At 44.6% G+C, this 23041-nt stretch overlaps 1 protein-coding gene across 1 annotated transcript in view; it reads left to right on the top strand.

The window, feature by feature from the left end:
• F8 (coagulation factor VIII) overlaps window positions 1-23041 on the top strand; it is a 906500-nt gene that overhangs the window by 698068 nt on the left and 185391 nt on the right. The window contains exon 13 of the mRNA XM_069648978.1: window positions 20436-20642. Coding sequence (XP_069505079.1) covers window positions 20436-20642 — 207 coding nt within the window. The remainder of the gene's footprint in view (window positions 1-20435; window positions 20643-23041) is intronic.

The following is a 23041-nucleotide window of genomic DNA, read 5'->3' as shown; positions in this document are numbered from 1 at the left end:
ATTACTTACCGGCTATTCTTGGTGAGCCATTCCACATCTCGGGTCGGCGCCACATCTCTTGCAGGTACCGTACCCCGGCCCCTATGGGGAAAGGATAAAAGACATTACTGGGGAATTATAAAGACATTTAGAGGGGTCGCCCTCATCACTGACTCACCTGATTTTACCCCGGCAATTTAACCCTTCAACGCATCGCCTTTGTTCTGCTCCTGAAATAAAGGACAGAAAAAGACAACATAAAAGGAGGCTCACACTTGAACTTTTGCATCTTCATACTTACGGCGTATCGCTCTGTAAAGTCAAGTGGATTTTCCAGCGCCATTCTGAAAACCAGTGAAGTAACTGGACGAACGCGCGCCCCTGCACCAGAAGCAGGATGGAGAGTTCATCCTTCCAAACCATAAGGTGAGCGTAAACCGGGGGTTTTGGAGGAAGTCAGAGGAGAACGAAGGGGGAAATGGGGGAGCAAGCACATTATTCAGCAGACAGTTAATCCCCTTTCTCGTCTGCAGAAGGATATTCCTACGGGCCAGACAAGCAAGATTTGGGGGTCCTGTTCAATCGGTGGTCCGAATTCTGCGCATCTCGCTTGAAGAGGCCACAGCAACCCAAACCAGACCAGAGCCTCCGTGGGAGCCAGGTGAGCGTTACAGTACTCAGCAATTGCAACTTGATATACACAGTTCTCCTTGGGTTGGGCCATAGCAATCGACAGTAGCGGTGTGACATACATTCTTTGGTGTCTTCTTCAATTTGTTGAAGAAATGGAGGGCTTGCTCTCAAAGTAAGTTGGCATGCTTCACTATATTTCATTGCCTTCTCCCCAGCATCATCTATATGAGAAAATAAAACTTGACTTTGAGGGTGTTGTTTTGTATTTACAATGTCTTGATGGCCTTGGTGTGCCATCTCGATGACCATCCTCAGACTTTTGGGGATGATGAGTTGGTTCCTCGTAATAGCAGGGAGATATTGAAAATGGCTGGTTCTGCATGTATAGCTGCAAGGCATGTTAAGTCATTGATGACTGCTCCTGTTGATGTGATGGTCAAGTTTTTTTAAAAAAAAAAAAATGTATTCATTACTTGCATAGAGCTAGATCAGGCTTTTACAAGAACTGCTGACTTAATTCAAACTGCATAATCTTTCTCGTGACTTTCTACGTTTTCAATTTTTTCCATTGCAAGTTTTAAATTCTTTGCTGCAGTGATGGTCCATCTGGTCCTTTCACCTGAAATGAGATGTGCCCACCAGACGTCTTCTTCCCGAAGGCCATGGTCCGAAAACAAGGGTAAAAGATATGTTTTTCTGGCGTCTCGTGTGGTTAGACACGACGTCAACAGGTGTCTTCCAGTTTCTGGCTGGTTATCTTGTGTGCAAAGTCTGCATTTATTAGTGGTTGACAGTGACCTTATTTCAAGAATTTCGCAGGTCAAGAGAAGGTTTAACCGTGCTCTCATAAATATTCCTCTTTTTTGTCTGGGAATATTTTCACGTATTCCAACGTCTCTGTTCCTTTTTCTAGATGTTTGTGGTAGATACCTCAACAGTTTGTTATTGGCTTCTTTGTCCAATGTATTTATTGATCCAGTCTTGATCTTCCATTTTCTTTTTTACTCTCTGGGGATTAGTGATAGGATTTCTTCTGTACATGCTAATAAGTAGTTTAGCTGGGCTTTTTTTTCTTTTCCAGCCAGGAATTTAACATATTGCATGTACCTTTTGAGGCCTTTTCAGCGATTACTTGGTACACTTTTGGGCTGTCTGGCCTCAAAATCTTTCTGAACAGCTGTATGCTGTTGTGTTCTATCATTGCTGATAGAGAAAGCAGACCTAATTCTCGACGAATAGCTGCGATTGATGTTGACTTTACCACGCCCAGCATGGATCGCCACAGGCCAGATTAGGCCATATCGTGGCGGTGATGGCAGGGCTGGCACCCATCCCGTAGATGATGGAAGGGATCACTTTTGATGTATAGAATTAGATGGCCGGCAGAAAGGAGAACCTTCCATATTTTCTGTCTATTACTCTAGTTTGCGCGGTTAAGTTGCACATTTTTGCCCACAGGACTTGTTGCATTTGCACATCGGTTTTTGAGCAGTCGATTGTTACGCCCAATTTTAGTTCCTCCCAAAGACAAGCTAGGTTTCACACTTTATTTTACTTTTTTCACCAGTGTCAGGATTTTGGTCTTGTTTTTGTTGATTTCAAGGTTGTTCTGATCAATGTATGCCATCAAGTTGTTTAGCTGTCTTTGGAGGCCGACGGGTGTTTGATCCATTAGTATAAAGTCGTCGGCGTAGAGTAATCCAGAGACCGTTGTGTTTCTGATTTTGGGCGGGAAAGCACAAACCGTGGTTGCAGCATCCTTGTAGTCTCTCAGAAAAGTGATATAAAGTGCTGGGGCCAAAGGGCAGCCATGTTTGACACCTCTGTTTGAGGGGATTTCAGCTGAGAGACGGCCTTGGCAACTTCAGACACACTCGCATTTAGTATCAGTATGTAAGGCCATTAGGGGACCCAGAATAGGCAAAGGACAGTGCCAAGCTACTAGTTTCTCCCAAAGTTTGTCCCGGTCCACTCGGTAAAAGGTCTGGGTGAGATCAACGAAGGCTAAAAACACTTTGGGTGCACCGGCTCTAACCCTGCTTTTAATGAGGTTTAATAGCATAATGTTCACAGAGGTTTTCTTGTTTTTCAAAAGCCCATTTGGAAGGGGTACGCGCAAGGGGAGGACTTAGCCCATTCTTGGAATCTTACCAGAAGAAGTGATGCAAAGATCTTGCCAATGATGTCTAACTAGGCTATCGGGCAGTAGTTGCTTGGGTCTTCTCTATTTCCTTTCTTGAAAATAGGAACAACTACCGCTGTGGTCCATGATGCTGGGATAGATTTCGAGTCTTTGCATCGAGAGAAGATCTGGCTAATGAGTGATGTCCACTCTTCCGGGTGCTTTTTTAGGTCTATGTTTGTTAGACCATCGGGTCCTGGCGCTCTTAACGATTTCAGTTTCTTAATCACTCTTATTATGTGGTCTTTATCGGCTAGATCTTCCCAGGGGGCTGAACAGCTCTTTTTGTTGAAATTGCGTGAATCCTTCTACTGGAGCCAAGAGCGTTTTTTAGTGGGTCACCCATTTTGCTTCGTTAACTGAATTTGTAAGGATCTCACTTGTTCGAGTGTCTGAAGGTCTGATTAACGTCCAAAATCCTTTGTTTTTTTCCCACTGACTATCTGAAGCATGTGTTCAGAATCTCTCTGGTAAAGACTAATTTGATAGGTCTTAAGCCATGTTTTATACTTCTTGATCTCTATCATTAGGGTCGCTCTTGCTTCAGGCGAGTTGTGTTTTGTTGTGGCCCTTTCGAGTTTTCTCATTTTGCGCCTTTGGTCAACCAGGGTTTTATTGTAGCTGTGAATTCCCTCTCTCAGTCTTGAAATAAGGTTCGATCTATATTTAAGTAGAAAAGGTTGGTAATCCACTGTAGGAGTTATTCCGGTGGGTTTGTTGGTTGTGACGAATTGGCTGTATTTTCTTGCTAAATCGACTATGTTGTGTGGTGTCAGCCGTAGTCGAGTTTGTTGCTGGTTTGGTTTGACACTCGGCTTCCAGAAAAGATTTTGGATGCGACTTGCGTTCCAGCTCATAGCCAATAAGTTGTGATCACTTTTGTCTATTCTAGGCACCTCAAAGGTAGAGATTAGAGGTAGTAGGGCATACGAAATAAAGATGTAGTCCAGGGTCGCTGAAGAGGTATCTCTTTCCCATGTCGGGATCGAGGGAGCTGTGGTACGGATGGATGTGGCGTTATGAAAGTTCCTTGGGTTCATCAGCTCTGACCATGCTGCACCTCTCTCGTCGGCCAGTAACCTGTGAGTGTCCATCTTTGTCGTTTCTCGAGGTTTTAAACATCTCGTGTACAAGTCTCTGCAGATAATGATGTTTGATAACTGCTGGTCCACCAGTAGCTCGTTGATCACTTCTGCCACGTTTGCGCAAAAGGCTGCGGTCTTTGTTCTCTGTGGGTTCCAGTAGAGAGTAATTACGGCTAGCCATATATATTCTGGTTTAAGATTCAGAGTTTAGTATTTATCCCAGGTTAGAAGAGCGACCAGTTGACCATAGGACTCGGATATTTCTTTTATAATGTTAACTCCTGACCCGCCTCGTACTGCCATTAAAAGGCCTAACGATAGTCTGCCTAGCAGACCTTTTGTAGCTTGTGCAGTAATTACTGTATAACCGTCCAGAGCCGGTTTTTCTTCTACCTAGGTCTCTTGGAGACATATGATGTCGTCAATGCATAAATCTGTGTCTCCAGGTTGTGTTAGATGCTTATGGCCTCTGGTGTTCCATGATCCCATTTTCACGGTTGATGGTCTTGGAGGGTCTGGAGTGTTCAAAGATTTGTCCCAACTACCTGGCGTTGGGGTCGATGGTTGCTATCTCTTGATCTTCGTTTCAAGAGCTTTCGGGAGCCATGCCCATAGTCTTTTTCTTCGGCTTGGAAAGTTGACCTTTTTCGTTGGATTACTTTTGTGGATTATTTGTTTGTATTCTCTCTGTATTTCTCACAAAAGTTTCTTCGTGGTGCCCTATCTTCAGGAGTTCAATCAGGCTTCCTCAGTTTTCTGTTTGTAGAGTGAGGGTGTCTGAGTTCAGAGTTGTTGGTTGTTGCTTGCGTTCTAGTGCACTTACTTTGGTCTGGTCTATGCGACTTGCGGTAGGGCGACCTAAGCTTTTGGTCTGGAGATGGTTGCGGGTACCTCCCCCATCTCAAATTCTTGTAGAGTTCTTCCGTTTTGGAGATATATCGATAGTTTCTGTTCCCGGTCTCTCTTTCATTCAGTCTAGTTGAATTCTTGGAGTGGGAATTTTCAATTTCTGTGAGCCGGAGACCCATTTTCTGGAGATCGTTATAAACGCCTGGTTGAAGAAGTTGGACTGCTCGAGCTTGAATATGTAGGTATGCCTTTGCTTTCTGCTCTCGATGATAGGGTTCTATCAAGATGAAATCTTCTGTTTTCAAAGTTCTCAGTTTACTTACTTTCGAGAGTAAGTGTAAGACTGTTCTTCTGTTTAAGATCAAGTCTTCCTTTAGGGCCAAAGCTTGTTCTAGTTTAAAGATTCTCATCTCTTTTGGGCTGCTAGTATCAGTTGTTGATTCAGAGTGGGATGGTCGCTGGTCAGAGACCTACGCTCGATTTTGATGAGTCTTAGGTCGGTCACAGTCTGCTAGGTCGATGTACGGACTCGCCTTATGTTCACCTGTCCAGCTCTTTCGTGATCAACGAGAACCACTCTGCTTTTTCTCAGCAGCTATATTTTCTCGGGAGCGCGAGGGTTGATATAGAGCTGAGGGTCTGATCACTCGGGGGTCTGGAGCTTTGCCTTTTGTTTTATTGAAAGTGCCAGGGTCATTTTGATTTTCTTTAGGTATACCTTCTGGTTTGCGACGTGTATCTTTCACGTCCTGAATTGGGTTGTTTGAGTCTTTCGACCTAGGGGAGGGCGATTCGGCTTCCTGCAAGTTTTGGTCTGAAGCTGTGTGGACGGTTAAGTCCATCAGGTCTTGGTCAGTCAAGAAATCGTTGTTTGTAATTGGTGATTTCACCAGGTGTATCACGTCAGGCCCCGAGTTTGATTTATTCTTAGGTGTTCGCGGTGTCTCCGGTACTTTTTTGTCTTCCGGAGTTCTGTTAATTTGCACAGGCATGCTCTTTTCTGCTCCTGTGGAGACCTTAGTGGTTAGGTGAAGTGTCACTTGTCTCTTTTTGGTGCTGGCTGGTTTTGTTTTGTTTTCATATTTTCAAAGATTGAAAACCCTGCCGTCCGGTCGGTGAGCTCTTTGGATCTTGTTTTGGGATTAGAGGGCTTTGATGGCTCAAGTTCTTGACTTTGGTTTAGCGCTGTCACAGTAGATTTATTCAAGGATGGCATCGTATTGTGATGGATCTGATTTTTTGCGATCGTCGAGATCGTATGGCCACGAGGTTGATTTACCGCTGAGTTCAAGTTGCATTGAGTAGCTTTTGTAATCGGGTTGAACAGGGCTGAGCTTGTCTCAGGTTGTCTCGGTGGAGTTTGGACGTTGGTCTCTAATAGAAGGAGAGTTTCTCGTGGGGTTGGTGATCGTGCGTTCTGAGTGTTCTTTAGGTAAACATTTTTTTTGTTCCAGTGACACCTCATTCTCCGCGGATTTTTGATCCATTGCGGTGATGTAGCCTTCTAAAAAAATAAGCTTTGAGTGCATCATCGCAATCATGGTTGTCTGATCTTTCAAGGAGTCATTTACTGCTTTATACAGCTTACTAAATGGAGCCAACGCATTTGTTACCGTTGACATTATTGTCATCAGATCGGGCTTCTTTGTTAGAGTATCTCTGGCAGTAGGCAAGGAAGGTCACTCAGCCTGCAGTTAGTTTTTGGGGTATGGTGCAATGCGTTCCAACGGCATGTTGGGCTTAAAGTAATGGCTGGCGAGTCTCGGCCTGTTGGTCTATCCACAACCAGTGTTGTTTTGCTTGGATGTTTGGTCCTGTTGCTGCATCTTCAAGTGACATGTCACCTTCCGTTGGTAAAGATTTTTGCTGGTCTCTACAGGCAGCTGTGGTGCTGAGTTATGTGTATCGTTGGTGTATTGTTGGTTTATGATGGCAGCGACATCGGTCCTTTACCTTCCTTCAGATCTGTTGCTTTCTTCAGGTCGACTTTTGGAGACAGAAGAGGAGTGTGTTGCTGCGCATCTTGGTGTGGTAGGTCTCCCCTCAAAGGCGCTATCGAAAGACTTGCTTCGAGCTGAGACTCAAGCTCACCCACGATCCTTTTCGTAGTGGATTTAGGACTTGTTAGGTTTTCTCTCAACAGGTCTAACAGCCACATCAGAGGAAGAAGGGGGCGGGGCTGTGCAGGTGTTTGGTCGTTCTTCAAAATTTGTGGTTCTACTTTCTGCGATTTTGTTGTTGGTAAGTCTTGTAATGCCTCCAAGATTTCAGCATCTGAAAGTTCTACTGATGAATCTAATTTTCCCTTGCACTGCTTTTTGAAAAAGTTATTTAGAGCATTTGAAATCAATGGTGTCGGAAAGCTTTTCGTTTTGATCCCACTTTTTTTTCTTGGGTGTAATTTCACTTCACCTGCTGTTTCCTTTTCGCCGTTTGGTGTATGCCGATTTCCCAGCTTATTCACTGTATAGTGCCAGGGCGTTTTTTTCTTTCTCTTTTTGGATAGACAGGTCTTTTTGCGTTAAGGAGGCGTGCGTGTTGAACACGGGGGAGAAATGGTGATTTAAAGTTCTGTCTGCCCTTTCTGTGTTGGTCGGGGTTTTCGTTTGACGTGGCCCCGGCCCATAGTGCGAAATTCCGGAAAGGGCTAGGTGTTGCTGTTGTAATGATGTTTCCCCCACTTGATTTAAGGCTCTGGTTTAATTTTGGACCCTTCTTCCCTACTCTGGATTCCCCGTATAAGGGCTTGAGAGGGGTGTTATCTGGCTCTTTGATATGTTCTTCGCTCCATTCACTAATGAGTGAATTCAGTTTGCCGGATGGAGTCGCGTCGAGCACTGAACAGGGACTCAGATCTGAGAGGTCGCAGTTAACATTACTGTCTGTGTACACTTTCTGAGTTTCTCTTGGGAGTTTCAATGCAGGTACTAATTTGCAGATATTATGTCCCTGATTCCCCACGACCCCCTCCTCCTTACCTGTTTGCTGGAGTTCTGTGTCGACATCTATCTCAGGCGTCAAGACCTGGGTTCATTGAGGCTGCATCGAGGTTGACGAGGTGTCAGTGGTTCTAGGCACGGCCTTTGGAAGTTTAGGTCCTTTCTCTGGCAAGGAGCTATTTTGAGGCATTCGGAGGCTTCTCAGACATCGCCCTTCTCCCTCGTCACTCCGTTTATTGATTCTGGATGGAACTCCGGAATCCATGTTCAGACTGGCAGGCAGCCGATCAAAGCCTTCTGTGTAACGGAACATCCAACTTGTGGGAATGGACGTAGTGCAGAGATCCGCAGCTCTCGGCTCCCTCGAGTCCCGAGATTACTGCAGATCACTTTCTCTCCACTTTCTGCTCCGCGTTCCATTGCGTAAGTGTTCAGCTGCCAGAACCGTGTCAGTAGCTACGCCTTTGGAAAGTAGACACAGAAGAGAAACTGCTTCCCCACAGGCACCGCAGATCACTTTCTCTCCACTTTCTGCTCCGCGTTCCGTGGCGGAATGGAGATTTTCAGTGTTCAGCTGCCAGAACTGTGTCAGTATCCATGCCTTTGGAAAGTAGACACAGAAGACAAATTGCTTCCTCGCGGTCACCACAGATCACTTTCTCTCCACTTTCCACTTCGCGTTCCACGGCGGAATGGAGATTTTAAGTTGTCAGCTGCCAGAACCGGGTCAGTAGCCACGCCTTTGGAAAGTAGACACCGAAGAGAAACTGCTTCACCGCGGGCACTGGAGATCACTTTCTCTGCACTTTCCGCTCCGCGTTCCGCGGCAGAATGGAGATTTTAAGTGTTCAACTGCCAGAACCATGTCAGTAGCCACGCCTTTGGAAAGTAGACACAGAAGAGAAACTGCTTCCGCGCAGGCACCGCAGATCACTTTCTCTCCACTTTCCGCTCTGCGTTTCGCGGCGGAATGGAGATTTTAAGTGTTCAGCTGCCAGAACCGTGTCAGTAGCCACACCTTTGGAAAGTAGACACAGAAGTGAAACTGCTTCCGCGCAGGCGCCGCAGATCACTTTCTCTCCACTTTCTGCTCCGCGTTCCGCGCGGAAAGGAGCTTTTAAGTGTTCAGCTGCCAGAACCGTGTCAGTAGCCATGCCCTTGGAGAGTAGACAAAGAATAGAAACTGCTTCCCCATAAGCACCGCTGATCACTTTCTCTCCACTTTCTGCTCTGCATTCTGCAGTGGAATGGAGATTTTAAATGTTCAGCTGCCAGAACCATGTTAATAGCCATGCCTTTGGAAAGTAGACACAGAAGAGAAACTGCTTACCCGCAGGCATCTCAGATCACTTTCTCTCCACTTTCCGATGATCAAGTTTTAAATTCCTTCCATTTGTTATCTCTTGTGCGTCCTATAGCCACTAGGATCGTGGAGTTGTTTTGGGTAGTGGTAGTTATGGCGTCAGCTCATATTGTTGGTAGTAGTCTATTTGCTGTCGTGTAGTTGATATATTTATCCCCTTTGTTGATGGCGCTGTTGATTTGGCAAGGTAAAGGGTAACATGAAATATGGTTTGCTTGGTTGAGGTCTTTCCTGGGCCTGTGGATTATTGAACAGTAATAATCTTTCACTCTCTTTCCCCACCTTACAATGCAGGGGGAATTTTCATTTTTAACATCCCGAACAGAGATGGCAGAGCTTGGTGGTCAGTCATTAGCGTAAATCGTTTTCCCATGAGAAAGTGATAGAAATGTCCACACTGGTGCTAATTCTCTTTTTGGCTGTGAGCATACTACATCCATGTTGGATAGTGCTCTGATGGAATAAGCAACAATTGTGGTGTGGTGCATGGCATCGGTGTACCCCGCAATGATAGCCCAGTATGCTGGGTGTTTCCTCCAGAGAACCACACAGAGCAAGAGCAGGCTGAGGTATGCTGAGTGTGATGGAAATGCTGCCCAGTCCTTGTCCTACCACTTCTGTGTGTGTGTTTTCTGTATGATGTCTGCCTCTGAGGTCCAGCCTGGACCTCTGGCAGTGCAGCTCTTCACATTTTCTGTTTTGGTCAACAACACCCATGGGATACCCTCATGGCTCCCATGGGAGGGGCATACCCTTGTACCCCTTGTGTTTGTTTTCAGGCACTTGTATGTTTCCCACAGAGCAGGGTATGGGCTGGTGGCAGCTACATACTGACTTGACAGTGGCTCTTAGTGTCCTCCTTTTTTGGGGCTACCTGATCCTGCCATAGGAATCAGTGGATTGCAGGACAAAAGCAAGATGACCATTGTAGCCTCTTGGTTTCTATTGCCTTTACACCTTGTTTCTCAACGTGCTAGGAAGCCCTGACTCTGTCCCTTCTCCCTGACTGGCTGTTATATGGAAGATACATATATGTCTTTGGGGCTGCCTCTTGTAAGACTGACTGCAGCCTTCCCAGGGGATGTGTGTTGTGTGTACACCCTTGGGGTGGATCCTGTACGAATGGAGTCTGAAGTCAACTCGCATTCTGTGTTGTGGGTGTCTGATTTTGGATTGTGTGACACAATGCATGGGTCAGCCCTGACTGAAACTGGGGTGAATGCAGTATAGTGTTCTGAAAGGCTGGGTTCTTACTCCAACCCACATTCTGTGTGATGGGTGTCTGGTTTGGGTGAATAGCCTAAATTCTGGTGAGCCTGATTGGCTGACTGCCTGCATGAATGCACTCTTGTATGATTGGCTGACTGAACCTGGCTCAGCCTGAGTGAATGGGGAACAATTGTGCATAACTAGGGACCTCTCCCTCACCAATCTGTTCAGAAGCTAAGTTCAGAAGTTGAAGTCGAAGCTGAAGCCAGATTAAGCTGTTCCCCGGAGCCCAGCCGAAGGAAGAAGTCTGCTGGTGCATTTCTTCAAGTAATCTTAAAGCTGCTGTGTTCTTCTAAGGACTAATCCAAGAGAGAACCTTGATAGATGACATCTTTCCGAGCTATGAAGGACTATCGTGCACCTGCTACTTTTCACCAGAAATACCCTGGAAGCCAGTCTTGTGTGCTTGCCAATCCAGAGAAGGGGTCTTCATGAGTCCAGAAGAGGAGTGCTTTGACATCTCAATCCAAAGAAGTCCAGCTGTGTCACCCAGGGTCCGGAGGAATGTTTGTGACCGCTGGAAGCCAGATCGCTACGTTTCGCCCAGAAGAGGGGGAACCATGGCATACTGCTGCTTGACACCTAGATCTGTTAAATTTACACCTGATCAAAAATCTTTCAAGGGATATCCCTGGCATGACATCTGACCACTTTTTCCCACTGAAGAAGATCCCAATTTGCTGTGTGCAGAGGAAGGTCTGCCGGTAGGTTTCCCGCCACCAAAAACCAAAGAAGACGTCCCGAGGGTTTGCCTTTTAGGACCATGAAATCCTCAACCCTGACACCCACTTCTGCCACTGCACCTTTTGCCACTGAAAGGCATCAAAGGTCCCCAAGGATCTTATCCTCTTCAGCTAGGCCTGTTTGGAGTCCACAGCAAGTTCCACCTTCGTGGGACATCCACAGCCGGAAACATGTTTTTTGAAGGAGAGATGAGAATCAAAAAAGACTCCAGTCTCTTGACTGAGTCAGATACTGGGATAGTATTCCCATTAATCACAAGGCATTATATTGTATGTCTACATTTTTCAATCTGTGTGGTATTCCCAGAATAAGTAACTCAGTCATTGAATCATTTAGGGCCAAGGTATTCGTGGCCATCCACTTCTGTATGGCTTTGAAGATTGTGTAAACGCATTCTACATCATCCTCAGACACCCCAGAAAGCTTAACTATTATCTGGGTACCATCTGCATAGTTTGCAAACTTGACTCCCAACGAGATAAGAAGATCGCATAAGCATTTGACATATATATTAAAGAGCAGTGGGGATAGACATGATCCTGAGGGACACTCTGGGATTGGGCCTCTCCTCCAACCACACAAGCTGTACTTGGACCAAGAAAGGATTTAAACCAGGATACCGCAGATTGAGTACATTTCCCTACGTGATTCAGCCTGTCTGCCAGCAAGTCATGATCAACCAGGTTGAAAGCCGATGAGAGATGCAACAGCAGAACAAATGCCACGTTCCCTTCTTCGATAATTTCTCAGATGTTTGTTTTTAAATCTAGTAGAGCAATTTCTGTTCCGTGATTTACCCGGAACCCAGATTGTTCCCTAGCTAGAATATCCTGCAGTTCCATCCCTAGCTAGAATATCCTGCAGTTCTATCCCTAGCTAGAATATCCTGCAGTTCCATCTCTAGCTAGAATATCCTGTAGTTCCATCCCTAGCTAGAATATCCTGCAGTTCCATCTCTAGCTAGAATATCCTGTAGTTCCATCCCTAGCTAGAATATCCTGCAGTTCCATCCCTAGCTAGAATATCCTGCAGTTCCATCCCTAGCTAGAATATCCTGCAGTTCCATCTCTAGCTAGAATATCCTGTAGTTGCATTACTAGCTAGAATATCCTGCAGTTCCATCTCTAGCTAGAATATCCTGTAGTTCCATCCCTAGCTAGAATATCCTGCAGTTCCATCCCTAGCTAGAATATCCTGTAGTTCCACAAAAGATTTATATTGGGAGCATGCTACCTTATTGATTATTTTTAGAATACAAGGAACATTTGTAATAGGCCTGTAGTTTTCAGGAATTGAGGGGTCAAGATTTTCCTTTTTCAGTAGAGGAGTTATCCACCCCTCCTTAATATTCTCAGGGACATGAGCCTCTTGAAAAGAGCAATTAATGCACCTTGTGACCCATGGGGCCAGTAGAGGCGCAAAGTCTTTAAATAGTGTAGTCGGGAAGATATTGCCTTTACAAGATGTGGTTCTCATTTTCTGGATTATTTCTAAAACCTCACTTTCTGAAACTTCATGAAAGGAAAAAAAACTGGTACCCTGTGTAGATTCTTTGAGAGGTGGTGTAGGCATTTCATTTACATACTGAGACATCTTAACCCGGTTCTGAATACACACATGTCTGAGGTTGTAGGATCTTCTGAGTGAAGCCATCAAGGATACACTGACACCAATCATCATCCATAGCAAGAGGGGGCTCAGCAGTAGACCCTTTTAATTCCTGAAAGACTGGGAAGAGTTCTTTTGGCTTAGATGTAGCCCTTTCAATCCTAGCATTGAAATTAAGCTCTTTAGCCTTAAACACTGCAGCCTTAAGCGGCCTGTTTATAAGCCAAAATGGAGTCATCTGATGGATGACTTCTCCAATATGGTCTGCTTTCCGTTTCACCCCTCTAACTAGGAACACTTCCGGGGTGAACCATTGATTATGTAGGGCTCTTTTGTTATGTTTAACTGGACGAAGGGGGGCTAGTAAGTCAAAGGTTTGATTAGTAGCTGACCTAAAAGAATGCATAAACGCATCAAGAGGTAGGTTCTCTACCAATGATGGTAGCAATAGAACTACTACTGAATCAAAAGCTTCAAGGGTAACTTTCTTGCGATTACGAGCTGAGCCTAATGATCTTGTTGATTTAGGAGTAATGCGAGAGAGAAGGGGAACTTCAAAACAGAGAAGAAAATGATCTGACCAAATGCACCTTTCAACCAAACGTAATGTCAACGACTGGTTCTTAGATAGGATCCAGTCCAAGGTTTAGCCGCCTTTATGTGTTGAGTGTCGACATATTGATCAAAGCCCACGGACTTAAGAGTTTGTAGAGGAGATGTAGCTTCAAAATCCTTTGGGTTATTAGCCCACAAATTAAAGTCGCCAAGAATGATAAAAGCTGTAGTGCTTTTAGATGTGCTTCCTATAAATGCTAAGAGTTGCTCTTCGAATTGAGGCGTGTCCCTAGGAGGCCTATACAAAATCAGAACACTCAGTGAGTGAACTGAGTCAGTATTTATTTTTAGCAGCATATCTTCACTTAAATCGAGGGGAGGGGGGTGGAGATATATAAATTCAGGTTTTGTTTAACAATCATGGAAACTTTACGATCTGCATGGTGTCATATATTGCCATCAGGAGTAGCCAAGGCCACTGTGTGGAGGGCTGCCTTGTGTAACCACGTCTCGGTAAGCACCAGCAGATCAAAATTATTTTCCATGATGGAATCCGATATTTCCACAGCATGTAATACCAGAGACCGGGTATTTATTAATCCACATTTCAGTGGAGTACTGAATGGGGGTGAGCACAGGAAGAAATAGCCTGAGGACTAAGGTTGGTTGTATTAGTTAATGGAGCTTGTGTAAGTGGACTCATAGCAGTGTTTTTGGCACTAATCGTCTTGTTTGGAGAATGAGAGGCACAGAGGGAGGGACTGGAGCCTTGGATTTTGAATCGTTTGTATTGTATAATTTTCTTGCATATTTTCCTCAGCTCGCAGCCTTTGATGAGCCTGACGATTTCTTTGGATAGTAGCTACTAGGTCACATTGAGGCATGGTTTTGCACAAAGACCTCAGAGATAGATTAATAAAATAAAATAAAGACAACTGAAGGAAAGATGTCAATGAAACACTCACCTAAACACGAACCGGCACAAACTGGCTTGAATGCGCCGGCGCACCTGATGTTGTCTTTAAAAGGGTAGGAAACTACAAAATTCCTGGGAATTGTAGTTCCTTCCTGCCAGCTCAGTGCACAAGATGCCTGAGAAATAATAAAATGTGGCAGCGGCGGTAAACTTTAACACTTAATACTTATCTACTGCTAGTACAAGATAGAGAGCTAACTTCTAAAATCAGAGCATGAACTTTTCAGAATCCACGAAAACCGAATTAAGTAGAAATAGAATTATAATGATGCAATCCATCGTAGTTTAGCAGCAAAATTAGGAGCACAATTTTTACAAAAGCATTCAACACAAGTTAGCCTCTGAAATAGGTTGGCGTGGTGGAACCTGTAGAAGTAAAGCAGAACATTATTGAACATTTTTGGACTGGGCTGTAATAGACAAGATTAGGTACACCCTAATTTTTCCCTTACAGGTGGGGTGATCCTCACACAGTATCACTATTTAAGTCTAAAGACAGTATATACTGCCTATGTTCTGAAAAGAACCTGCCTTTCTTACCTAATCTATGAAGTCACCCCTTGCTTAGTAATTCAAATGCTCTTTAAGGACTGTCAGCAGTTGGTGCATTTTTTTATGAATCTTTATATTGTGTGGTAGGTACCACATAGAGTCTATATCATTTTGCCATTATTTGAATAGTATAACCAAAGTACAAAGTGTTATTATTTATATGCATATATTTATCTGAACCTTATTTTATATAAAGACGCTGTGTTATCACCTAATATAGTGTGGACATTCCTTTGTGGGGGTTTGGGGACTCGCTGTACCTAAGAACCAACCTACGTCACCTCCCTTGAGTCTCAGACTTAATTGCTCGTCCATAGATACCATATAGAGATCCTTGGTTTAGGTGCTCTGTGCCTCTACCCCAACCATATAAGAGGGCAGAAGTACAGATACCCCCTCTAGTCTTTATTGCTGAATCCTAGCAGGGGAATGGTGGCTTCCAGACACATGCTAAGATCAAATGACGACATCTTCTTTGAGGTGTGCGTACCCTCTTTTGCAGCAATACTCTGCGGGGCAGGGTGAAGCATAGAATCCTCACTCTCCCTATATCCTGCCTCCCTGAGAACAAACACTGCCTGCAATTAACTTTCTTCGTACAGGACAACTCCGGCTAAACAGGCTCCAAGGGTGATATCGGTTCAGCCAAATCTCTAGATGCCTTCTCCATCACATGGGGATGTGAAGATTCTGCGGATGGGCAAACACCATATGGAATACATTTTTAAGGAGTGCTCTCCCAGCAAATGATCCTTTCATTTGGAGAACCATTTAGCTCAAGGCAAGTTTAGTTACTTGATTTCTGTAAAGACGGGTTTGGCTATAACTGTAATTCTATTCATAACACATAAATGGCCTCAAAACAAGTTGGGCGGTGTAGTAAAAATTGGAGGTAATGCATGGTAATTCCGTTAGTGGTGCATTACTGCACCGTCCAACTAAGAGTTTGGCAGAGAGGAGAGTTGGAGCTAAATCTGCTACCTTTCAGGAAAAAAACTGCAAAATCAGCAGAATTACCATCAGCAGTAATCCCATGGAGTCCTATGGACTAACACCACCTACCACCATCGAGAGAAGATAACAGTAATTCCTTTTGGTGACATCTCGGCCGATTTACAAACTTGTGATGAGGCCCAATGTCCTCTGGTCGAATGTTGCTTTATCTGAAGATTTCCCAAGCAGAATACCTGAAGCAGCACCTGAGCCTGGAGAAGCCTGCTAGAGTTACTCGATCTAAGGATTTGATGTGTCTAACTCAGCCTAGATTTAAACGAGTCAGAGGCAATGGGCACTCTTTTATGGTTCAGGCTGGACTGATCTGGAATAACCTCCCTGCGGAAATGTGCATGGAAGAAAACAGCTTCACCTTTAGAAAACGTCTTAAGACGTTGCTGATCGTTTAGATTGTGAGTCATCCCTGTCTGTTATACACGTTGCGCCGGTATCACTACATATTATCCCCACCAAAAATATTGCTGTATATATGTTCGTCTGGAACAGCCATAGGCGATATTTTGGGGGGAATCATTTTGAGGTTTTTTGGGAGCAGTGGTTGCGGGGGTATCCCCCGCAGGTTCCATGCCTTAAAATCGCTGCAAAAATATGGTGATATTTTTGTATGGCAATATTTTTGTGTGGATATTAACACATGGAAACGGTACGCCTTGGTGCCTGTGGGCTCTGGCGCATTACAAACATAAACATTGGCATCCATGTCTAGGGGTCTAGGTCACGGCCACCAGGTATTTCTGAACAGTGGAAATTCTAAAGGGTTTTAACATGGGGCCTTCAGAGTTGAAATAAAGTCCCATGGCTATTCGGCAGTGTTGTGCCTTAACAGATTGTTCTGATTAATATAATTCTTTTCCTGAATCTTTTCTTTTAGTGCTGTAGGGTTTCTGTGCCAGTGGGCTCTTAAACAGAGATAACGTGAGAAGCTGCTACAGAGTGGCTTCATGCCCCCAGCTGCTGGTGTGTGACCTGCTTTCACCATCTCCATGACAGTAATGTTACACACTCACTGAGCAAGAGGTCAGATAAACACAGAACATATGTCAGCAGTGTGTCTGTTTAGCAGATCACACTTTGTTGCAGAAAGCCACCCTGTTTACAGGACCTGTTACATGCGTTACTATTTATAGAGTTTGGGGGTTCTATTCCTTTTTAGGGGTTCTTCTTGTTTAGGGCTAAGGATCCTTTTCTGTCCTGTCTCGTGTCAGTCACCTGACTTGCTTCAGGGCAAATAATCTGAATGACGTTAGAAGCCCCGCATCACCTACAACCCCCGTGGGGCTCCTCAAATGGGAGACGGTAGGTTATGGCTGTGTGTGAGTCATACCCTTAGCTGAGGTTCATGGCCAGTAGCAAGTCAGGAAGATCTGGGGAAAGAGGAAGACACAATCTCTGATCTGCCTTTTACTTTGCTATGTCCTCTGGCAACATTTCCTCTGTGTCCAGTAGGATCCAAGGCTTTGCCTGCCACCTAGAGCGGCCGGGCTCTCACCACAGTCTCTCAATGCATGGAAATTATGTCATCTGGACAGTCCCTTGGACTCAACAGTGAAAAGCATTAAGCCTGGGGTTCCCTGACTTGCACATTCTGTGCTAGGCAGGCTATTCAATGTGTAACTAAGGAGGCTTGTCACGGTGGTTAGAAGCTTCTACTTGTTTTAAGAATCCCAACAACATCTGTTGGAAGGGATTCAACTCCAACGAGTTTTACAAGTGGACCTTACACCAGAGCCCCAACACACACCTTGTTGCAGGGGTGTTGCTAGGTCTGGAAAAGATCAGGGGCTATGCTAATGTCGGGACTGTGGGGACTCTGGGTTAGCTAGCCTTTTGGTTGTAGCTCCCGAACTTCCATCCAGGGTTTCAACTAAAAGACCCAGGGCTATGGCCCCAACAGCCTCGCCCTTGCAACGCCTCTGCCTGGTTTTGCATTTCACAATCATGCAAGGCAACAGGTGCCATCCCATCCAGTCATCATAATAAACCTTTGCTACTCTACCCACGTTCACTGTGTGGTGAATACATTCATTGAATGCCTACACATTTGGTGGATCTGCATCCCTTTCTCACACTGCTATGGCTTGGTCAATGCAACTCATTCAAGAGTCTCAGAGGGCAAGGAACAGGTTCATAAATCACAGTTGGGGTTCCCCTGACAGTGACAGTGACATATTCCCCTTATTGCACCTTTAGCCTCCAAATTCCCCAAGCACACTGCAGGAACTAAGTCAGTGGAATAGGGCATCGGACGCGCAGGCTGTGTTACCTGACCTGGCATTTAAATTTTAAGATTTCTATTTTAGAGCACCTATTTATTTATTTATTTATTTATTTATTTTTATTTCAATTTTCTTATTATGTTCAATTTTCTCTCCTTATATTTTTCCGGAAGACTCCACCATCTTTTCCCAGTGTCCTCAGGACAGGCTGAACGGGAGCAACCCTGCATTAATCAAGGAGTCGAGCCCCCCCAAATCATATGTGGCTCCTCCTGTCTTTGGCCACACACATCCACCAGGATTAGTGAACAGCACCTTGTTTTAATTGGAAGTTTGTTGACCATGGCCCCTTTCTCACCTTCAGTGGTGGCCAGTGCCTTTGTCTTATATTAGAAGAAAATGCAGCTAACATTTCTGTGCAGTTTCCAACTATAATAATTCTGGGGCCGCAAGTGAAAGGCTGGATGATCTGGTCAGTCATCATCTGAATCCTCAGTGGCTGTATTGAGGTGAATGGGGGCAAGTCTTGTTGAGTTGAATGGGACCAGGTCCTATTGAGGTGAATGGGGGCAAGTCAGAAGCCATTAGTGGAAGCATCTGTATGGGAACGTCAAGGTGGAGTCTCACAGAGACCTGGGTAGTCTTCAGGAGCAGAGGTCTGAGTTTCCAGCTCAGTAGAAGCGGACGGGATGCTCACTGTGTGGTGGGTATAACCCAGCTAAGACTTGTACTATATAGGGAGACATTATAAGAGTGTTCCCGATTCAAGGGTGCCCTCAGCCTGTGCCATCTGCTCTGTTTTATCGATAACTATTGATCTGATGTCCACCAGAACCGGTAACATTGCTTCACTGTAAGTATGTTCCAGAGTTGGGACCTAACTAATGGGCTTGCCAGCACGTTGGTGGTTTCAAGGCGCTTCAATCAGGCAGCCCGCTTCATCTGGAACACGCGTGGTCTCCAGTGCTTTCACACTGGCAGGGAGGCATGAGTATTCGGCTTTCCATCGCAGTGTCATCAAACCTGAAGGCAGGCGGTGTTCGCCTTCCCGGGGCATATCTCTTGCCCATCACCTGAAAAGTGAAGGTAGACTAGAGACTTGCTATGTGGGGAGAATCTAACTAATTCCTTCACTGAGTAGAGAGGCATGAAAGTGCACCACAAGCCAGCATGTGTGTAGCAGTCTGCACACAATAGAGACCTGGGCTTGGTGGTCAATGGATCACTGTTAGCAGCGCTGTAGCTAATGGATCATTGTTGGCTTATGACCTGTCTTTTCCATCCAAGGGTTTGGTTGAGCCTATGGGTGCACCAAAGGACCCTGTGTAATATATTGCTATTGTGAGGCCAGACCATGTATTGGCCTGGTTTTAAGCTTAACTTATTTTATGTTGTGATCTGTGCTTTTGGGAAACATTTGTTAGGCAAAAGCATCTAACACATGTACAGATCTGTTCTGAACCCTAAATCAAATTCTGTATGTCCTGTTCCTACTTGTGCTAGCTCAGGGTATCATGGTTATACATTAGGCCTCCCTCCAGATGTTTGGACTACTCTTGATATGATCATTCACCGCTGACTATGGTGGCTAGACTGAAGGGTGTTAAGGTCAAGAACATCTGGAGGGCTACATAATGAGTAACCTTGTGTGATGCATGATGTATGAGGAGTACACATGACAACCAGGATAATCACACATATGCTTGCATGGACATAAGTGTAGAAACAAGTAGAATCTCAATGGTAATGTATGCAACAAATAGTCACTTGGTGTTTGGTTTCGGCATAAAGGTCATTTCTACAGATCTTCATCAGGGCGAAAAACAATATCATGATTAACTATATGCTATTTCATTTTGGATAACTTGTTTTTAGCACCATTAGGAGAAAAATATGCAGATTTCGTATTATGACTTAGAAACGGATCTGTGCATACTTCCATTTATATTTGCGTTTTTTCTTTTAGAAATGTTTTATTGCACATTTTTGCTATGTTCGATTTGCTACTTATGGGAGAGCAATATTTGCAATAATTCAAAAGTCAATATCTTTGAGTTGATATCGACTTCTACACGTTCATTGATTTTCCTTTATTGCCTACATTTTCCATACTGTAACTAACATATCATGGTGCCTGGGTATTGTATCAATGGGGCAACCTGGGCCAGGAGGGCCCTTCTGTTGTCACTGGGGTTCTCTCATATATGCCTCTCTGCAGCAATGGTCTACATTTGGGGGGGGCATGTTTTAACAGCAGCACCCTGCAAACAGGAACCTGGTATGCGAGTAGAAGTGGTATGTGACAGTCACTTTAAGTTGCAGTTTCACTGTTCTTCAGGATTTGGGGTTCCTGCATTGCAGATAGTCCTCGAATGCGGGCTGTCTGAGAGCTAGGATCTGTTGTTGGGCATCAGACCCTACCTTGTCCATGGGCAATTCTTTCTGACGGTTCCTCTCTGTGCCTATTGCAGGTATTAATGGCTACGTGGAGAACCTGAGCCTCAACCTGTGCCTTAACGAGGTAGCCTACTGGTACGTCCTGAGCGTCGGCGCTCAGACTGACTTCCTGTCCGTCTTCTTTGCCGGGAACACCTTCAAACACAACATGGTATATGAGGACACCCTCACACTATTCCCACTCTCTGGGGACACTATCGTCATGATCATGGAGAAGCCAGGTCAGTGTATTTGTGCTCTTATTTTTTTTTCATTTGTGCCACGACTTGTGTGTAAACAGTATTTGTCAGTTGTTGGAGGCTTCTCAATTTACAGTTGAGTACATGATGACCAGAGAGACAGAGGGATGTTTCCAAACATTTCACACATGGACTTTCTTTTGTGCACATATAAGGTCATGTGACGGAATGCCATCTGCGAGGGTACGCTAATCTGAGTTTATTTGTTTTTTTAACACAAAATGATACTGGTAATTCTCTCTCAGAAAGTGAACTCTACTAAACAGGATTCACTTTCTATATCCTCCATGCTAAAAAGTACAATGCACAAGTATTCTCCTTGATATATTCTGAGATCTAAAGCTGTTCCTTGATTGGTGTAAGCTGTTATGCTAGTCCTGTCTGTTTGGTTTATATCACTTTGCATTCAGTATCTTGTACTCCAACATTTACAAAAAAAATATTACACTACAAGTACATGATAACACTTCAAAATGATATGAACTAATCCCACGATGTGCAGAACATCACTTGTTGAGTATGCCTATTATTTTTTAGAAATAATTGGGAATGATCAAGGAGTGACGTTAAGTATGACGTTAGGTGAGAAAGGTGGGCTACTGTGCAGCAGATGTGAAAACATGTTCTACTCCCAAGCAAGGGACTTTCCCCCAAAGGGCCAAGTACACCCCGCTTACTAACGTGCCGTGCCTTCCTGCCCTGAAGATATCACTGCCTGTGGTGTCTCACCTTCATTATGCTATTTAATGCCCATCTCTTACATTCTTATAACGTGTGCCCTGCTTAAAGGAAGAGAGATACTAGCGAAAGAGGTGACGCTAGAGGCTAGCACGCTAGAGGCTAGACCCTTTTCATACATGTTCACGAGGTGCATCACTTAGTGCCCATGAAAGCTTTGAGGCTCTGTCTAGAATCAGATTCATGCCATGGATTCCTCATGTTCCGACACTTGATGTTGCATAATCATGCCATGGGACATCAGGCGTACCATCACTGTCGAAAGTGTTGCTCAGTCTGAAATTCATTCAAGATCAGACCACACACCAGTGCACTAGTTATTTCCGGCAGCTGTTGGGGGCAAAAGAAGGACACAGACACTCTGAGGACATTTTGACCATATGTTTATTAAAGAATAAAAAAAGACCTAATTTCCCCTACCGAAACCTACTTTACTAAGGCGCTCATCAGTCGTGAATAAATATCCAAAGGAATCAGTCCGCTGTCCACAACTAACCTAACGGACCCTACCACTATTATAATTAACTAAGGCCAAGGCCATAAGAATGACTCCCTTCTTTTGGTGGCTGTACTATTGCACTGGGGTTCTTCTATTTTGAAGTTCTGCTCAATATACCATTTGTAAATAGTCTCTCGTTATCCTTTGTATTAATCTCTGTAATTGACAGCCTGTTTCTCCTCTATCGTTTATGGGGTTTTTCTTGCTCTTGTGAGACTCCTCTCTTTCTTAGAGAACTCTATGTGTTCTGGTATAGTGTCTCTTTCTCTGAAGCTTTCATCGTCCAAATCATTATACTTCACCTTTTCCTATAGTACTGCTCCTTGTCTTTCCACACTTTCATCATCAGTACTGGGACGAGGGTCTCTGAATCTATAACGAGTCCCCTTTGGCTTCCCGGTATTCCCATTCTCCCTATTACCCTCTCTGTTGTTGGGGAATGTCTCTGGTGCCTGTGGGTATTGGAAACCTTCTTCTTCCTTTGGTTTGTTTTTCGCGTCATGTTCCCTGACGTCTGCTTCATACGCGTTCCTGTCTCCTCAACTTTTCGATACCGTTAAGGGTATCCAATTCAGGAGATGCTTCCTCCCTGAGGTGGTGTCTGCATAGTTGAGTGTGCCCTACCAACCATGAGTTCTCTGTGATCATGACACCACCAAGCTCTGCAGTCAAGCCTTCCCGGCTTTCTGCTCCTCGCAGATGCTCGGCACCAGCTCAGATCCATCCATCCTAAATCCACCAGGTGATTTATGCACAGAGGGCTTCCCCTGTCTTTCTCTACCTTCCGCTTTCGTTCTCTGTGTCTTTGGTATGTCATTCATTTTCAACCAACTAGGCTTTGTACATTGGTATGATATGTTTTTTTCATTTATATTGCGCCCATACACAAGTGTTTCAGAGCGCGACGAGGCAGGGGTGGGGAACAAGGGAGGACAAAAACAACTATCTTACTAGGCCCAGTGACATTGAGAACGTGCACAGGGGAGAAGGGAAGTGGAGACGTGCAATGGGGAGGGGATGAGTGGAAAGTGCAAAACATGTGATCAAAACATCAACAACAACAAACAACAACAAATAGTGCTGCCAGTGAGTGGTAAGTGCGAGAATAAGGTGCTGACAACGGGTATCAGATAAGTGATAAAAG

The sequence above is a fragment of the Ambystoma mexicanum genome, chromosome 2q (genome assembly GCF_040938575.1).
Source record: "Ambystoma mexicanum isolate Mex_15411 chromosome 2q, UKY_AmexF1_1, whole genome shotgun sequence".
Lineage (NCBI taxonomy): Eukaryota > Metazoa > Chordata > Amphibia > Caudata > Ambystomatidae > Ambystoma > Ambystoma mexicanum.
This window is presented reverse-complemented; position numbering and strand designations above follow the sequence as displayed.